Genomic DNA, 19,021 nt, shown 5'->3' with positions numbered 1-19,021 from the left:
CAATTACATTACTTCTTACTAACATAAAAATGCAACGTATCCTCTATAATTTGGTTAACTCTTTCAGTTTGGCCATCAGACTCCAGATGATCTACCGTACTCATACTCAGAGTAGTATCCAACTTTTTGAAGACTTCCCTCCAAAAATGACTGTTGAACTTTCTATCTCTATCCGACACTATATCTGCGGGCAAGCCATATAGCTTGTAGAGATGTTCAATAAAGAGTTTTGCCAACTCTGGCGTTTTAACAGTTTTCTTCGTGGCGATAAACTTTGCCATTTTAGTTAATCTGTCCACTACCACCCACACCAAGTCATTCCCTCGACTCGTCTTGGGTAAACCGATAATGAAATCCATGGAAATGCTTTCCCATTTCCCCTGAGGAATCTCCAGCGGGATGGAGTAGTCCTCCAACCTTAAGACGTTCGTGTTTATTGACCTGGCACTTATTGCATTTCAACACATAAGTCTGGACGTCCTTAAACAAACTAGGCCAATAAAACTGTCTTTTTACTAGTGCATAGGTCTTCTGAATCCCGGGATGACCCACACTTGGACTATCATGACTTTCTTTAAGAATTTGGGTCCGAAAGTCACCAATAGTTGGTACACATACTCTACCCTTGTAAAGCAAGTACCCGTCGTCAATGGAGTAATTAGCATATTTCTCCCCCCGACGAAGTTTATCACTTCCCTTTGAAGTCGTGGCAGTCAAAGGTGATGAAGGGCCTACGTCAAAGCTCTCCGGCTCCAAACTATACCCAAAAGACACAGCTAGTTTCTCCGGACTAACTCTCGCTTCCCTTCCCGCCGTTGCACCTTCGGCCAGTCTCTCCGGACTAGCAATCCATGCCAACGAGGGAGGTGGTCGCATCTGTGAAGAAGTGCGTACGCGTACAGCACGCCAGACCTCTGTAAAAGATGGATCGTGCTCACATAAACCACGTAGTGACTCCAAGAAATCATTCTTGAAGACTATGAAACTAAGTTCATTAATCTGTGGCATGCGACTAAGTGCATCTGCCACCACGTTATACTTACCTTTTTGGTAACGTATCTGAAGGTCAAACTCCTGTAGAATCTCCACCCACCAAGCTTTTCTACCCTTCACTTCACTTTGACTTGAAAGCCATTTCAAACTTTCATGGTCCATCCTCCGGACCTCAACAAAAGGAGCACCATATAAATAGTGTCTCCACTTTTTCAGTGCATGAACTATCGCTAGTAACTCTCGCTCGTAAGCCGAGTAGTTACGTTGTGCACGATCTAACTTTTTACTCTCAAATGCAATTGGGTGTCCGCTTTGCATAAGTACGGCCCCAATGGCCTCATTACTAGCGTCTGTTTCCAAGACAAACGGCTCATTTGGATTGACAATAGTCAAAACAGGTGCAGCTGCTACGGTCACCTTGAGCTTATCAAAGCTCTTCTATTGGGCTTCCCCCCAACTAATGTTTTTAGTTTTTGACCGTAATACTGGTCAGTCTCAACAGGACTGCGATCTTCGCATAGTCCTTCACATACTGTCGATCCAAACGGCTCATTTGGATCGACAATAGTCAAAACAGGTGCAGCTGCTATGGTCACCTTGAGCTTATCAAAGCTCTTCTGTTGGGCTTCCCCCCAACTAATGTTTTTATTTTTTGACCGTAACTGTGATCTTCGCGTAGTCCTTTACATATTGTCAGTAGAACCCCAACATGCCAAGAAAAATTTACAGTTCCTCGAGATTCTTCGGCGCTGGCCATTTAAGAATAGCCTCTACTTTTTCTGGCTCCATCCGCGTACCATCGGCGGATATAATATGGCCAAGGTAGTGAATTTCTGTTTCAAAATTCACATTTGCTCTTCTTTGCAAATAGTTTGTGCTCTCGCAACAACTCGAACACTAGACGCAAATGCTCTGTGTGTTCTTTTTGTGTCTTACTGTACACAAGAATATCATCTAGAAAAACTACTACGAATTTTCCCAGATATGGACGTAAAATGCTATCCATCAGCGTCATAAACATCGCTGGAGCATTGATTAGCCCAAATGGCATAACCAAAAACTCAAAATGCCCTTCAGCAACATCTTCTACTTTAATTCTAACCTGATGATACCCTGATCTCAGGTCTACTTTTGTAAAGTATCTCGATCCATAGAGTTGATCAAACAACTCATCCATGCGTGGCATCGGATACTTGTTCTTAATCCTTATCTGATTAAGAGCCCTATAGTCTATGCACATCCGCATAGATCCGTCTTTCTTCTTTACCAGAAGAATAGGCGATGACACTTGAACTAGGCCGAATAAAGCCTTTGTTCAAATATTCCGTCAATTGTTTTTCCACCTCCTGTGCCTCGGAGTGGATTAATCTATAAGCAGGTTTGCTTATAGGTTTTGATCCTAGCATAACTTCGATGCCATGGTCTATTTCTCTAGATGGTGGTAAGCCATCTGGCAAATCATTAGGAAAAACATCCTGAAATTTCTCTAATAAATTCATTAAAGTATCTATGTACTTTTTCTTTAATGTCTCTTTTGCCTTGGATTTTTTATTGTTTGAATCGCATGCATGCCAAACAGGGTTTTCAAACACTGGGTCTCGTCCAAGGCTATTTTGTTTTCCTTGTTTGTCTACGCAAACATCATCTACAATTTCATCTACAAAAACAGAATTTAAAAGAGGGTAACAAGCATATTGCTCTGCTATCTGGCCTCTGTGGACCGCTGTGTACAGCACCATGGAGGAAATAAGTGGTGTCGCAGGGACAGTATGGTCGCCCTGCAGGGTAATGACTCTACCTCCATGCTCAAAACGTAGCGTATTATGTAGGTAACTCCGAGCTAGACTAGGACCCAAGCCATACAGCCACTCCCTACCTAGATATACGTCTGCTCTGGCTAAGTGCATGACCTGAAAGTCAAGCAGAGCCTCGTAGTCCTGCATAGATAATAGGACCCCTAATACTACGGTATTCCATACCGTTTTGTCATACCCGTTGGCTAGGCCAACAATATACTCATGATCGCTCTGGGTCTCAATCAACCCCAACTTCTTGACTAACGAGTAGTTCAAGAAGTTGTGGCTAGCTCCATCATCGATAAAAACTGTGACTCTACGGCCACCTATGGTGTCATACATGCGCACTATGTCATGTGGACCTATAGTAGGCTGCCACATCACTGGTGTTACCGAACAAGCGTGATGCTCATCACAATGACACACCGTCACCTCTCTGAACTCTGCAGAACTGAGAGGGAGTCTCTGCACTGTATGCAACTGCCTAGAGGATTTACCATCTCTTTTGGGCTCGTTGCCGCTCATGCTGGCTTTAAGCTTTCGACACTCAGCCTTCGTGTGCCCTACATCGTTGCAATTAAAGCAGCGATTTTCCTTTCGCGCTTTAATATACTGCTCTTTCTTTCGTTGTCTCTTTTCTTCCTGGATGGTCGCGGTTTTTTAGGCCAATGACCACCCTATCCTCCCTGGTCCATCCTATCTCCCTACTTATCACTGCAGAACCCTTTTCTTTTAAGGCCTGACCTCCTCTTCTCTAAGCCTAGCAGACATATTTTAATTCTTGCACAAATAAAAATGCGAGAACTCAAAAATTACAAAAAACGCTAATAAAATGAGCAGTGGAGAGAGAATAGTCACCCCCCCTTTACGGTCGCCTGCGAGGACTGTCGTCGACTACCGATTTGTGTTGCGCTGCAAGCCTCTTCAAGCGTCGCTACTCCGAGATGCTCCGATCCGAGAGAAAGGTGCCTGAAGATGAATCTACATTCCCATTCCAGTCTGCATTAGAAACTTGAGAGACCTGAGCACGAGCAGCCTTTTCACATCTGGGTGCTCCTTGTCTTTTGTTGATATGCCAATGCACCTTCTACTTTCTAGAAGATGGACCAGGGATGAGGAGGCAGCTACTGCACCTGGCTGGGCTACTGCCGGTGCTAGCCGCCAGGGGGACTGACTGCCGGCGCTAGCCTGGCCGGCCTACCTGGCCGCCGCCGGTAGCGCCAGGCAGGCCGCCCGCTGGGCAGGCCATCGGCTATTCTCCAGCCAAACAGAGTGGACTATTCTCCAGCCATCTTTCCCCTGGCTGGCCATCTCCCCCACACACACAGTGGGCTATTACACAGTCGACCTCTTCTCCCACACAGAATTGAACACGGATGCCCTTAAAAAGATTTGAGCTCATTTGAACTCTAAGGCACCAGATTTGGCCTCCCCGTACACTCTATTTTTTGCACACAAGACATAGGATTAATCTCACTAATTAGTGATTAATTAACACTAACCATGCATTTTGATACAATTGATGGTTCAAACTTACCATTGGGTATTTGATATAGATCTCTATTACTTTAGATTGCAATTTGAAGTTTGGTTTAATGTCCCAACCATCCAGTATAAAATCCAACTATCCTTGGCTTTATGCAATTTTTGGTGTATTCATGCTTGTAAACTTATTGTAATCATCATTAAACACCAAGTTAGAGTTGTAAAGGTTAGACACTGCCCTTGAATCTTGAATTGGATCAAGAGGTAATACCCCCTTCGCATCATCATGAGCATTGCACAAGAAGTAGCTAAATTCAACGGGGAGCAATTCCATACATGATAAACAAAAACCATGTATTTGCTCATGAGGGGGACTAGTTGAGGGAAGAGATGAATGTCCGAGAAGCATGGGAAGAATGAGTGGAAGAGCATAAATGAGAAAGCATTAGGACTCATTGCCCTTAGCTTGAATGATGAAATCATTCACCACCACAACAAGCTAAAGATGCATGGGATGAACTTAACAAATTATTTGACACTCAAGCAAAGAATTCAAAGATAAATCTACAAATGCAATTCTACAAACTTGACATGAAGGAAAGTGAACCTCTAACCACACACTTGAACAAATACAAAAGCATCAAACAACAACTTGTAGCCATTGGAAAGAAAGTAGAAGATGATGAGGCACTAGCAGTGCTTTTAATAAAGAGTGTGGACAAGGGACAGTATGAGAACATTGTGGCAACCTTAAAGAATGTACCAGATTTGAAGTTGCATGAGATAGAAGAAGTTCTACTAGAGCAAGAGAACAAGGTTAAAGAGAAGAAAGGATTGGACCTAACTAGAGAGGAGAAAGCACTATACACCTGAGGAGGCCTCGCATGAGGACGAGGACGAGGATGAGGACGAGGAAGAGCCAGGGGAAGAGGAAGGACCTTCACTTGTCACAACTGTGGGAAGCAGGACACATGGCTAGAGACTACTACAACAAACCAAATGAAGAAGGATCGGCATCGGCAAACTTCATGGAGACTCCTAAAGTAAAGGAGTCAGAATATCTTCTCTGAGAGAGAAAGAGAGAAACCCCACAATCCAATGTAACCTGCCCCAATAGAGTAAAACCACCTCTGAGCCACCGGTGATGTAGGCCATGTGGTAGATGTATGTGTGAGCACTTTAGTCAAAGTTACAAGCACTTGTGTAGTAGCTTTGGACAAATAGAGAGAGAGTGTCAAGGGCTATGAGTTAAGGACTTGAGGCACTGGTCGCGGGCTACCAAGTGAGAGAAAAACTTGGTATAGGGTCCAGGTGTGCTAGAATTATTCACTTGAGGGGAGGTGCTGAAATATGCAAGTGAATGGTGTATGCGGGAACAAGCCCTTAGCTAAAGATTGTAAAAGGGAGTCCGTAATTGAGTGGGTAGCAATGAAAAGGTGAGAAGAATCTACTGGATAAGAGAATCAAGGATAGCATAAGTGAATATAGGAGTGTGGAAAGATTCCAGGAAAAGGTACCCCCAGATGTAAGAGAGGTGACACAAATCAAGGAGAAAGGAGTGGATGCTTGGCACCTTGTGGATATAAAAGTTATAAATTGAGGCATTGGCCTAATGAGAATTTGATGGTTTTTTAGTATCCATGCCTACATTATGCTATTAAATTAATTATACACTAATCTTGCTTTAATCACTCTCTAATTGCTTGCTAATCATGTTGATTCTTGCATTTGATCCACCATAGCCCCACATTACTGCAAATTCAACTTAATAGTGCATGGTGCTTGCTTTTTCACTTTTCCATTGGTTTTGAAGTGTTGCAAAAAAAATGCAACATCTCCTTGTCCATTGTACTTGGTGAGATATTGGGACACTGATAGGGATTGTGTGGTGAGATATTTGGACAATGATAGGGATTGTGCTCTTATATTTTTCATGTTGTCTTTATGTTTTCCTCTTTGTTGCTAGTTTTGTTGGCTTGGTAATGTTACATCTCATCAATTGAGAATCGCGTCACTAAATCTATTGATCTGACTTAGCAAACCTAGAAAAGTGAAAGCCCTACATTGACCTTATATTGGTATATGCATAAAAGAAACACATTGTTTAGCATCTCCATAAGAAATTCATAACAAAGATATGCAAACAAAGCAAGGTTTGTTAGAGTGTTAAGTCTCTCTCTCTCTCTCTCTCTCTCTCTCTCTCTCTCTCTCTAAGTACACTTGAACTACATGTGCTTGGTTGAGCTACCTGCCACATGATGTGTAGAGACAAGGAGTGATAAGGCTCAAACAGGGGCAGCTCAAAACAGGATGTGGTATTGTTGATGAAGTCAAGTTAGACAAGGCCGCCAAGCAGTGGGGCCGGTGTTGTTCTCTCTCGTGGGGCCACCTTGCTCGTCCCTCCCCTTGACGTCGCTCATCGACCACCCATACCAAACAGTAAGCAGTTGTGGCTCCAGGAGCGAAGCCCCCACCTACTCATCGCGATGACAGCCTCCTCCGCCCCCAGCCTGTGAACGCTCGGCGTCACCCAGGTGCCGGTGAGGCTTAGCCAATGCGCCCCAGCAGTCGATGGAGCAGGACCAGAGAGCTGGCAGCAAGTCAGTAACCATCACCGGCCAGGCCGGCGCCAGCATGTTGATCAATGTGATACTCTCACAGAGAAGGGTCCTCATCCTGCCACAAAACGGTTTCCAGAAAGAACCGTTGAGCCATTATCTCCCCAGGTTTTGGACTCACCAGCCCTGACAATGCCCACATTGGACCCTGTGTCCTAGGTTTATGTGCGCGTGTATTTGTGGCTCTAGATGCATGTTGATTCCAGTTGCCTGCATGATCCTCCAATGGCTGCCGCTTTGAAGAGGTGAGGGCTGAGAGGAGATGAATACAAAAATGGGGGTCCTGCAGCCCTATTTGTAAGAACGAACACCCCCCCCCCCCCCCCGCCCACCCGGGCGGCAAAGTGAATTTCAATGATTGTCTTCCTCTTTTGACAGTTGATCTTCAAAATAGAAAAATGACACGCTTATTTTTGGAGACAAAATCGCCACTAATGTCATATCTGACAGTTTCATCCTCACCTGCATAAACTTAACCCGTCTCTCCATCATTTTGGCATCAAAACTTCCAAGTGGAGGAAAATGGCTACTGCAGCTACACCAACAGTCCTCACAACCACACTTTGGTAACATGGAAGCTGTTTGTGACTCTGATAGGAATAGTTCATGCAGCCTGCTCCACCTTTGATAAAGTGTTGTACTCTAATGGCATCCATTACAACCCCCGAAATCTTCGACAAGTGTGTATATACCTCACATCATTCGTGATAGCCAGCTAGTTCTCACTGTGACCAGAAAGCACATCTTTCTTTGCATCAACAGAGATGTAATGTGACACCCAGATTCAAAACCTGGGACATGACTGCAATCCCTTATCTGGAGGAAAAATCTTCTAAATTCTATAAATATTTTTGCTTTGGAATGCATTAATCCCCAACCAAAGAAGAATGCACAATTATGACTGCATCAGTCTTCAGTCCACCAATGATGTTCTCTCTCCTTCCACACTTGTTTCATCACTCTCATTTCGTTAACCTTATTTGCATCCTCCTGCATGCCAGCACCTGCATAGATGTTAGACATACAGACATAAGCTCCAGCATCCCTTTCATCCAATCGCACTGCATGTTCAAAGGCCCATCTTCCAAGTTCCACATTGCCCCACTTTCGACAAGCACCCAAGACTGTATGCCACACCACAAGATTAGGATGATATGGCATCTTCTTGATCATCGCTACCGCCTGGTCTAATTGGCCTGCACGACCAAGGAGATCAACCAAGCAAACGTGGTGCTCAATAGTTGGAGTGATGCAATGGTCTTTGCCCATGGCCTCAAAGTGTGAATGGCCCATATCCACAAGACCTGCGTGACTGCATGTGGTAAGAACACTTATGAATGTGTCCGCACTTGGCTTTATGCCTTCTCCCTTCATTCCGTCAAGGGCTTGGAAAACATTTTCGCTTTCCCCTAGACAGGCGTATCCTGCAATTAGTGCATTCCATGAGAATGCATCTGGAGAGACGCCTTTGTGTTGCATCTGTTCAAAACAGTTCAGTGCTTCCTCACTGCACCCATGTTTGGCATACCCTGCAATTAGTGCAGTCCATGAGCCAGCATCCCGAACTGGAAGCTTGTCAAACACTTCCTGTGCTTTTGCAAGCAAGCCACAATTGGTGTACATATCAAGCAATGCGTTGCCAACAATAAGATCCTTTTCCAACAACCCATTTCTAGCAATCTCTCCATGTATTTCTTGACCCTTGTCTGTGGCTCCTATACTGCCACAAGCTTTCAAGCTGCAAACAAAAGTGACAACATCCGGAGAGAAGCCCTCCAGCTGCATCTGCTCAAAGCGCTTCAGTGCCTCCTCACCAAACCCATGTTTAGTGTACCCAGCAATCAGTGCTGTCCACGAGACTGCATCCCGAACCGGAAGCTTGTCAAACACATCCTGTGCTTCCGCCAGCACGCCACAAGTGGCATACATATCAACCAATGCATTACCAACAACAAGATCTCTTTCCAACAACCCTTTTCTGGCCATCTCAGCATGTATTTCTTGGCCCTTGTCTATGGCTCTGACACTCCCACAAGCTTTCAAGCTGGAAGCAAACGTCACAGCATCTGGAGAAACACCCTTCAATTTCATCTCTTCGAGACAATTCAATGCTTCCTCACCACAATTATGTTTAGCATATCCTGCAATCAGTGCACTCCACGAGACTGCATCTGGAATAACTCCTTCGAGTTGCATCTGTTCAAAATAGTTCAGTGCCTCCTCACCATACCCGTGTTTGGCATATCCCGCAATCAGGGCAGTCCATGAGACTATGTCTTGAACCACAAGCTTGTCAAACACTTCCTGTGCTTCTGTGAGCAAGCCACAATTGGCATACATATCAACCAATGCATTGCCAACAGCAAGATCACATTCCAAAAAGCCTTTTTTTTCAATCTCACCATGTACTTCTTGACCCTTCTCTATGGCTCTTATGCTGCCACAAGCTTTCAAGCTGCAAACAAATGTGACAGTACTCGGTGCAACATTCTTCGATCGCATTTGTTCAAAACAATTAAGTGCTTCCTGACCAAGCCCATGTTTGGTGTATCCTGCCATTAGTGCTGTCCACGAGACTACATCTTGAACTGGAAGCTTGTCAAACACTTCTTGTGCTTCTGCAAGCAAGCCACAATTGGCATATAAATCAACCAACGCATTGCCAACGACAAGATCTCTTTCCGACAGCCCTTTTCTAGCAATCTCGGCATGCAGTTCTTGGCCCTTGCTCTTGGCTCCTATGCTGCCACAAGCTTTCAAGCTAAAGACAAACGTTACAGCATCTGGACAGATGCCCTCCGATTGCATCTGCTCAAAACAGTTCAGTGCTGCTTCACCACGCCCGTGTTTGGCATATCCTTCAATTAGAGCATTCCAAGAGATAGCATCTGGAGAAACGCCTTCGAGTTGCATCTGTGTAAAGCAGCTCAGTGCTTCCTCACCATGCCCATGTTTAGAATATCCTGCAATTAGTGAAGTCCAGGAGACTATGTCTCGAATGAGAAGATTGTCAAACACTTCCTGTGCTTTTGCAAGCAAGCCACAGTTGGCATACATATCAACCAATGCAGTACGAACAAGATCATTTTCCAACAACCCTTTCCTGCCAATCTCAGCATGTATTTCTTGGCCCTTGTGTGTGGCTCCTATGCTACCACAAGCTTTCAAGCTGCAAACAAAAGAGACAACACTGGGAGCAACGCCCTCCAATTGCATTTGTTCAAAACAGCTCAATGCTTCATAAGCAAGCTTGTGTTTGGAATAACCCCAAATTAGTGCTGTCCATGAGACTGTATCTCGGGCTGGAAGCTTGTCAAACACTTCCTCTGCTTCTACAAGCAAGCCACAATCAGAATACATATCAACCAACGCATTGCCAACATCGAGGTGTCTTTCCAACAACCCTTTTCTGGCAATCTCTGCATGTATTTCTCGGCCTTTATCTGTGGCTCCTACGCTGCCACAAGCTTTTAAGCTGCAAACAAATGTGACAGTACTTGGAGCAATGCCCTCCAGTTGCATTTGTTTGAAAACGTTCAGTGCTTCCTGACCAAGCCCATGTTTGAAATATCCTGCTATTAGTGCATTCCATGAGACTGCATCCCGCACTGCAAGCTTGTCAAACACTTCCTGTGCTTTTGCAAGCAAGCCACACTTAGCATACATATCCACCAAGCTGCTACCAACAAAAAGGTCTCTTTCCAACCCATTCCGAGCAATCTCAGCATGTAACTCACGGCCTCTTTCTATGTCTTTCAGCTTAGCACAAGCCTTCAGTAAGGCCACAAAAGTGTAGCCACTAGGGTGCACAAAATCCTTGTGCATTTCCTTATATAGCATTAAGGCATGCTGTGACTCCCCACATTTGACAAAACCTGTGATGAGAGAATTCCAGGAGTACTCATTGCGACAAACCAACCTGTCAAAAACCTCCTGGGCATCAGACATTCTTCCAACTTCCACCAACATTGGGACAAGGTAGTTCCCAAGTGTTTCATGAGTTTCCAGCCCACATTCGCGCATGTAGACATACAAGCGCAGGGCGTGGGCTTGGTTTTTCTCTTTCTTGCACTTGTGCAAGATGCATGTGAAGTTTTCAACCGAGGGTGGCTGGGGCATCCCATCCATGAAAGAGAGTTCATCCTCAAGTTTACGCAGCTCCCAAATATTGTTCTCTGGCAGTACTTGTGTTTTGGCATTGTGCATTCCCCTGCTTGTAGAAAGAAATGAACATTGGTGTTTCATTCACACGCACAGATCATATGATGCCAAGTGTCAAAATCTGAACTCCGGTTGCCAGGTTGGTAAATGACAACTCGTTTCTTGGATCAACCCATGTGGTACGACCATGAAATGTCCACATTTCCCAAGCGGGCATCGTAGAGCATGTTTTTGACCCAACTTGGATTGTGTTAGAACTCTCATGTCTACAACCCAACCATGTCTTTAACCCACCTTCAGCAGTCCATCCATGGGTAATTGTAGCACTGACACTGTAGAGCTTCACCTGTGCAGAAGAGGAAGGTGCCATGTAGATAGCTTTTTCTTACAGCTTGCTCTCAGTTTGAATCCTGATTTCCCCCAATCCCGCCCAAACAACCAAAAAGAAAAAAGCACACTTACTTTGCTTTTCCGTTTGTCCCACCACTCGGAGGGATCCGTCTTCTTCAAGAAGCACTCGGTAGTTACTGGTGCCAACACAGTGTCCAATTAATGCGAGCATTTTGAAGTGATTCGTTCTGCGCGTAGTAAGGTTTCCATGGATGTTACCTGAACGACGACAGGGTTGCATGGTTGTTTGGTTGCGGTTGCAGCAGGCGTTGCGAGTACAATCGATGATGAGCATGACCATATCACATATAATGATCCCATATGTTAAAATTCTATGTATATAGGTGTGTGAGCGCGGTCCCTGATGGTGCGATCTCAAGTGTTAATAGACCACTTGTGTCTTTTTTGTTTTTGTTTTTTGAGCCGGGGTCAGAAGCGAGCAAGCTACCACTTTTGTCGTGGCGAGAGTGATGCCACACGGCAAGGGCTTAGTGACATTTATATCCTGGCTTCGGTAGGTTTCAAACGTAAACGTAGTTGAAAAGAGGACTTCTCTCCCTACAATTCACACTATGCACTAGCAACCTTGCCATTAAACTGACACCAATTTTCATGAGTGAACGTGCATTGCCCAACCACTTATAGCCTCCTCCGTCCATGTGTTGTTAGGGAGTCCCTCCAAAAGTTTGCCAGTATTCTATTCCACTGGTGGACAGTGCTAGGCCAATTAAACAAAAGCCTTACACTTACAATGAAACCTATTTCAAAACCATCAAGGAATCATTTGACAAATTTATTTCAGCACGTTCCATGTATGAAATTGAGCACACTGATTGGGTATCACTAGTAGTTATCATACTAAAAAAGAATAGCAAGATTCACATATACGTGAACTTGAAAAAGGTAAATGCAGCCATGGTGAGAGATCATTACCCATTGCCTTATAGTGAACATGTGCTTGAAAGGGTGGTAAAAAAAGAAGCCTACAGTTTCTTAGATGGATTTTCAGGGTGCAACAAGGTATCCATAGAACCCAAAGAGTAACATAAAACTACAAAGGATGGGACCTTTGAATACAAAGTAATGCCATTTGGACTTACAAACACACAGCTACATTTCAGTGATTGTTTTCCATCGCATACAAGGATTTTCTACATATATTCTTGGAGGTCTTCATGGATGACCTCTGTGCGAACACAAGTTGAGAAGAGAGCTTATACCTCATCTACGATAAGTGTTTGAGTGATATTGATACTATAAACTGTGCCTAAACCTAGAAAAGTATAAACTCATGGTGAGGCATTGTAGAATCCTAGAACATGCAATGTCCAAAAATGGGATCACAACTAACAAAGGGAAGATCCAAGTTATTGTAGAACTCTAAAGACCGGAAAGCCCAAAGGATGTCCAAAGGTTTATGGGACACACATGGTATTATATAAGATCTATATTCATGTATGTACAAATTGCTAGGCCTCTATATACCTTGTTGGGGCATACAGAAAGCCCACTTTATGAGGCATATGAGGTATTATAAAAGATTTATATTCATGTGCGTCTGTTTCATATGTAGAAATTGCTAAACCTCCAAATGCTCTATTAAGGAAGCATTCCACAAGCTAACACAAGTTTTGATCTTATCTCTAATTCTGAGAGCACTAAGATGGTATATTTTCTTTCATGGGTACATTAATGCGCCGACTACATTGTAGGATGTATATTAACTCAACCAAGAGAAAAGGACATAGATTTCCCAGTTTGCTATGCCAATAGATAGTTGAATGAGCCAAAGAAGAACTATAGGGTTTGTTACGATGATTATGTTGTGAAGAAGTTCGCCGTCATCTTTTGGCAAACAAGTTTATATTTTATGTCAACCATCAAGCCTTACTCTATCTAGTGAACAAACCCTCCACACGGGGTGGATCCCAAGATGGCTATTACTTTTTCTCAAGTTTGCTTTTAATGCCTTTGTGAGAAAAGGATCAACACATGTAAAAGCTGACCATATGTCAAGAATCTTGAATGGAGAGACACTAATGGGAGTTGAGGATGATCTTCCAAACACTCCTCTATTCCAAATCAGCTTAGTACCAAGATGGAGCTATGAGATTTCTCAATTCTTAATCTATGGATTCCCATTGGAGGAATCAATGTCCTTAAAAGGGAAGAGACAACTTGTGAAGAGCACTATACGCTTATCTTGGGGCAACTTTATAAAAAGGGGAGAGATGATATCCTAAGACTTTGTGTGTATGAGAATGAGTACATTGATATTCTTTAAACAAGCTTGCAGGAGTCGATGGAGGATACTTTGGGAGTGAATTCACCACTCAAAAAGTCCTCTATGCCATATGGTGGTGGACAACACTCTTTGGAGATGCCATTGAATACGTCAAAATGTGATGAGTGTTAATGTTTCACAATACCCAACAAAGACTAGACACTGCCTAAGTGTAAACTTGGGTAAGATGCTCACAAATGGTGTTAAGCACAATAAATCAAGTTGAAAAATTCGCTAGGGAAGGGTTCCATACTTGGGCTACACAAAAGAAGTATCTTCTCATGCACAAAAAGCTGTGGAAACTCATTAAAGACAATGCACAAAAAGCTATGGAAACTCATTAAAGACAATGCACCTGCTAATCCTAATGTGATGATAAGTGGGTAGAAAAGGATGAGCGAGCACTTCCCTCATCGAGCTACACCTAGGGCCTCACCTTATCCATCACATAGACTCCAAGAAACGCGATAAAGATGCATGGGAACCGTAAGCCAAGAATCAAGAAATTCAACGCGCTAATGATGATAAGTGGGTAGAAAAGGATGAGCGAGCACTTCCCTCATCGAGCTACACCTAGGGCCTCACCTTATCCATCACATAGACTCCAAGGAACGCGCTAAAGATGCATGGGAAGCGTAAGCCAAGAATCAAGAAATTCAACTCAAAAATTGAATTCTATGGGCTAGAAATGAACTTCGATGAGCCACTATCACAATTTGTTAGCAAGATGAAAGTCATAATGACACAACTCGATGGCATAAATACCAAGATAGGAGATAAAGATACATTAGCCATTCTCTTAAAAAGCATGCCAAAAGAGTACAATGCATTGGTGTGACGATACTAAAAATTTTGCTAGAACCAAACCTTTGAAGGATGTTTGTTCTCTCTTCTTGAAGAATAAAAGGAGCTAAAGCAAGGAAAAACAACTATGGAACATGCACACTTCAACAAAACAACCAAAAAATGTTTCCACTGTGGAAGGATAGGATATTACCAAAGTAAATGTAGCTCAAGCACAGGCCAAAGTGAGACCATCAAGAGCCAAGAATCCAACTTCATGGAGTCTTTATCAAGCAAAGAGGAGATTCCCAATGATAGACTCTTCTAAGATCTACATCAGCAAACCTCTATATGTTGTAAAAAAGGGGTCACCATATGAGTAGACACCCATCTCATCTCATTTTTATTGTTTTCACCACACCTTACCACCTTAAGTAGCTATGTTGGCACTAAGAGGGGGTAATTACATGGTGTAACCAAGCCTTACCACCTTTAGTAGCTATATTCGAACTAAGAGGGGGTGATGACATGTTGTAACCAAGCCTTACCACTTGAGAGTAGTAAATCAAGAACCCCATGGGGGGTACTGGTAAAACCTCACATCCAACCACCTTGTAGTAGCCTAAGAATATGGCACCAAGGGGGGGTTTTGAGAAATATGGTGCCATAGAGTACCAAGTGAGTGTCAGTCTAGCAAACAGCCACATGAGTAAGTATGAAATATCCCACGTGAGCTAACAAAGCTAAGTTGTACTCACCTCATATAAAAGGGGTCATTTTTAAGCCAGCAAATGAAGCAAGCTCTCAAGTCTTTCTATGAGTACAAGTCTCAATTTCGTAACCTAACTGAACTTGATTCTAAGCTATTAATGTTAATCTTTTATCATTATGAGTGTACTTAGGCTTCATCCACCTTAGCTTAGTGTTTTTCATTATCACATTTTCTCACAACTCCATAGCCATCTAGCTTGAGATACTCATGTTTTGTAACATGGTATTAGAGTCTGGCTTTTAGATCTTATAGCTTGTTGTCTTAAGCTCCTTCACTCTCAGCCATACCTTATCTCTATCTTATTCACTCATCTACCTTTGTAGCTAAGCTTGCAGACCTTGCTGCTCTTCATTCACTCTACCATTGCTCTTTGTAATTTAGGAGATGCTTCCCAAGCTATAGGTGTTTCCCCTTACTAAATCATATTAAAAATTTGTTGTTTGGAGCCTAGATTTTGCACTGCAGAATTGAATGTTGCAGAGCCTTGTTCTTAGCACACTCCTTGAATTAGGTCAAGCCCCTTTAGGAGTACGTAATATATACCCTAAACTACACTCACCAAAGGGCTTGAGCTTTGAAGAATCAAAGGCAAAGAATCGAGCTTATCAATAGTAACCAATTTCAGCTTATGTCCCTTCTAGAGGTTTTTGCTAGGGATTTTTTTCTTGAGTCATTGCTACTAACCAAGAGAAATATCCTCAAGGTAAAATCCCCATCTCATTTGTTCAATTGAAGCTTCTATCTTTTAGCCTGCTTAATCATTATTTTGAGCTCAAATTAGCATCATTAAGATAATCATTTAGGATTGAGCTAAGTAAAGCTAGGGATTGAGCTAAGTAAGAAGTAAAATTAAAAAGTATGGGTGCTTTTTAGCCTTGGGATGTCTACATGTTCACTTTAATTTCATTTCTCTCTCTCTCATTGCTTAAAAGTCAATTCTTGTCTCCTTGCACTACTTTTCACTATGTTGAGCATATTTCACCACATTGTAAGCGACTAGACACTGCCTAAGTGTAAACTTGGGTAAGACCTTTGCAAATGGTATCAAGCACAATAAATTAAGTTGAAAATTTCGCTAGGGAAGGGTTCCATACTTCGACTACACAAATGAAGTATCTCCTCATGCACAAAAGCTATGGAAACTCATTAAAGACAATACACATTAATGATAAGTGGGTAGAAAAGGATGAGAAAGAACTTTTACTCATCGAGATACACCTAGGGCCGCCTCACCTTATCCATCACATAGACTCTAAGGAACACGCTAAAGATGCATGGGAAGAGTTGAGTCAAGTGTTTGGGACTAAAGTCAAGAATTAAGAAATTCATCTCAAATTTGAATTATATGGGCTAGACATGAACTTCAGTGAGTCACTAGCACAATTAGTTAGAAAGATGAAAGGCATAATGACACAACTAGATGGCATAAATACCAAGGTAGGAGATAAAGATGCATTAGTCATTCTCTTAAAAAGCATGCCAAAAGAGTACACTGCATTGGTGACTACACTAAAAATTTTACGAGAACCAACTTTTGAAGGATGTGTCTTCTCTCTTCTTGAAGAAGAAAAGGAGCTAAGGCAAGGAAGAACAATTGTGGAACATGCACTCTTCAACAAAACCACCAATAAATGCTTCCATTGTGGAAGGGTGGAATGAGCTGAAAATTGTTTACCTACTAGATCCTATGCACATTTTTTAGAATGTTACAGACTCCTTCTAGAGTCATCTTAGAGGGGCAAGAAGAAATCTCTCACAGTTAAAAACGATCTTGTCAAGTCTAAAAGTAAACCTCACCTATGGCCTCAACACAACTTTGAAGGGACTGGGTGCTCTTACGGTGCTACCTTTCAAATTGAGAACCAAGAGTATGCAACCGTTTGGGAATGAATCAAGTAATTTCAAACACCAAAAACTGGATATGGAGCTCCATTTCGAAACCTTTTCGCCTCAAATAACGACAAGTTATCGAGACTAAAGTCTCATGATCAGCATAACTTCTTTGCAAGTTGAGCATAATGAAGTACTAACTTAAACCTACATTTCTCATTTTCATATGTGTGCTTTATCACTCTTGCGCACATACAAAGAGTGATCTGCATCTGCCATATGAAAACTAATAATGATAAGATACTTAGCAATCTTGTCATGCCATGCTCGTGGAGCTTGCTTCAACCCATACAAGGCCTTACGAAGCTTACATACATACTCTGGGTGACTTGTATCCTCAAAACCAAGTGGTTGATCCATATACACTTCTTCTTGCAAGTCGCCATGCAAGAACGTATTTGTTACATCCATCTGATGTAAAAACGAGCCTTTAGCTACAGCCACCGCAGTCACAACTCTCACAGTTGCTATTTTTGAAATTGGGCAAATGTCTCCTCATAATCAATCCCATGCGTCTGTGCATATTCTTTGGTGACCAATCTAGCCTTGTACCTGCCTATGCTACCATCACTGTTATGTTTCACCTTATACACCCACTTATAGCCAATAGCTTTCTTGCCTTCACGCAATGGCACCAAATCCCAAGTCTCATTCATCCATAGCTTTCTCCCAACACACATTTCCAATAGCCTCATCAAAACATGTGGGTTCTATAACCTGCACAACTTTTGCCATATAAGCATAGTGATGTGCCACATAACCATCATAAGTCAACCTCTGCATAGGGTTTTTGACTCTTTCAGATGTTCACAGCTTTGCATTCATGGTTTCCATAGCCTTCTTCACATCAGGTGTCCTCATTGCTGGAATCCCAAGCTCCTCATCAAGACACAGCCACCACTAAACTCTCTACCATCAACAAGAGAATGCCCTGTAGAAATATCTGGCATACCAAGGGGCTCAACCATTTTCTCTTTGCCTTTATGTGATGTACCAACTACATTTCCAAGAAGACTAGTATTATGACACAGCATGCCACTCCATGGTCTATCAACAGAACCACTGGATGAGGACTCTCAATTGTTGACTTGCATTCTGTGCAACCACATTTCCACTTACATTAGCCCCAATAACATCTTTTTCAAGAGCATACCAGATACTCATCTCATCAAATACAACATCCATTCTCACCCTCAATTCACATGTAGCAGGATTATAGCATCTATATCCCTTTTGCTCAAGGGAATACCCAATAAACACACATTTTTTTGCCTTTGGATACAGCTTAGTATGCAACTCATCTGGCACATGTACATATGTAATACATCCAAAAACTTTCAAGTGAGACAAATCAGGCTTCCTGCAACTTCTCCCTTGGCATTACATCATGTATGGTTGCAGTAGGAGTCATGTTCATGATATAAACTACTATAGACACAGGCCCAGTCCAATAGCTATGTGGCATATTCTTCTCTGCCATCAATGCTCATGCTATCTCTGCAATGTGCCTGTTTTTCCACTCAGTAACTCCATTTTGTTGCGGAGTGTATCTACATGTCTCTGAATGCCATTCTTTCGCCAAGAATTTAGAGAACTCATTGGAGAAGTATTCTCCCCCTCCATTTGACCTTCGGTACTTCACATGATTTCCTGTCTGTTTTTCAGCCACCATCACTTTGAAATTCTAAAAATGAGTGAACACTTCACTCTTCTCCTTCTGAAGTACACTCATACTTTCCTCGTGTGGTCATCAATGAATGTTACGTAGTACTGCAGCCACCCATAGACATAGTCTTCGTCGCCCCAGGACCCCATACATATGAATGCACAACATCTAGTACATTCTTGC

General features: G+C 42.7%; 1 protein-coding gene across 1 annotated transcript; it reads right to left on the bottom strand.

The window, feature by feature from the left end:
- Nucleotides 1-7,237: 7,237 nt before the first annotated feature.
- LOC147637507 (putative pentatricopeptide repeat-containing protein At3g47840) lies at nt 7,238-11,803 on the bottom strand. The gene is made up of 3 exons (XM_086799288.1): nt 11,663-11,803; nt 11,516-11,580; nt 7,238-11,399 (listed from the first exon to the last, which is right to left on the bottom strand). Exon 3 carries the CDS (start codon nt 11,135-11,137, stop codon nt 7,799-7,801), a length of 3,339 nt encoding a protein of 1,112 aa, XP_086655414.1. The 5' UTR covers nt 11,138-11,399; nt 11,516-11,580; nt 11,663-11,803; the 3' UTR covers nt 7,238-7,798.
- Between the last annotated feature and the right edge of the window lie 7,218 nt (nt 11,804-19,021).

This window comes from Cibotium barometz, chromosome 6 (assembly GCF_041138505.1).
Source record: "Cibotium barometz isolate CiBa-2024 chromosome 6, ASM4113850v1, whole genome shotgun sequence".
NCBI lineage: Eukaryota > Viridiplantae > Streptophyta > Polypodiopsida > Cyatheales > Cibotiaceae > Cibotium > Cibotium barometz.
The sequence above is the reverse complement of the archived record's forward strand: the minus strand, read 5'-3'. Positions and strand labels throughout refer to the sequence as shown.

Excerpts from the sequence above, each read along its gene's own strand:
- LOC147637507 (XM_086799288.1), bottom strand. The coding sequence starts at position 11,137 with ATGAAACACCAATGTTCATTTCTTTCTACAAGCAGGGGAATGCACAAT.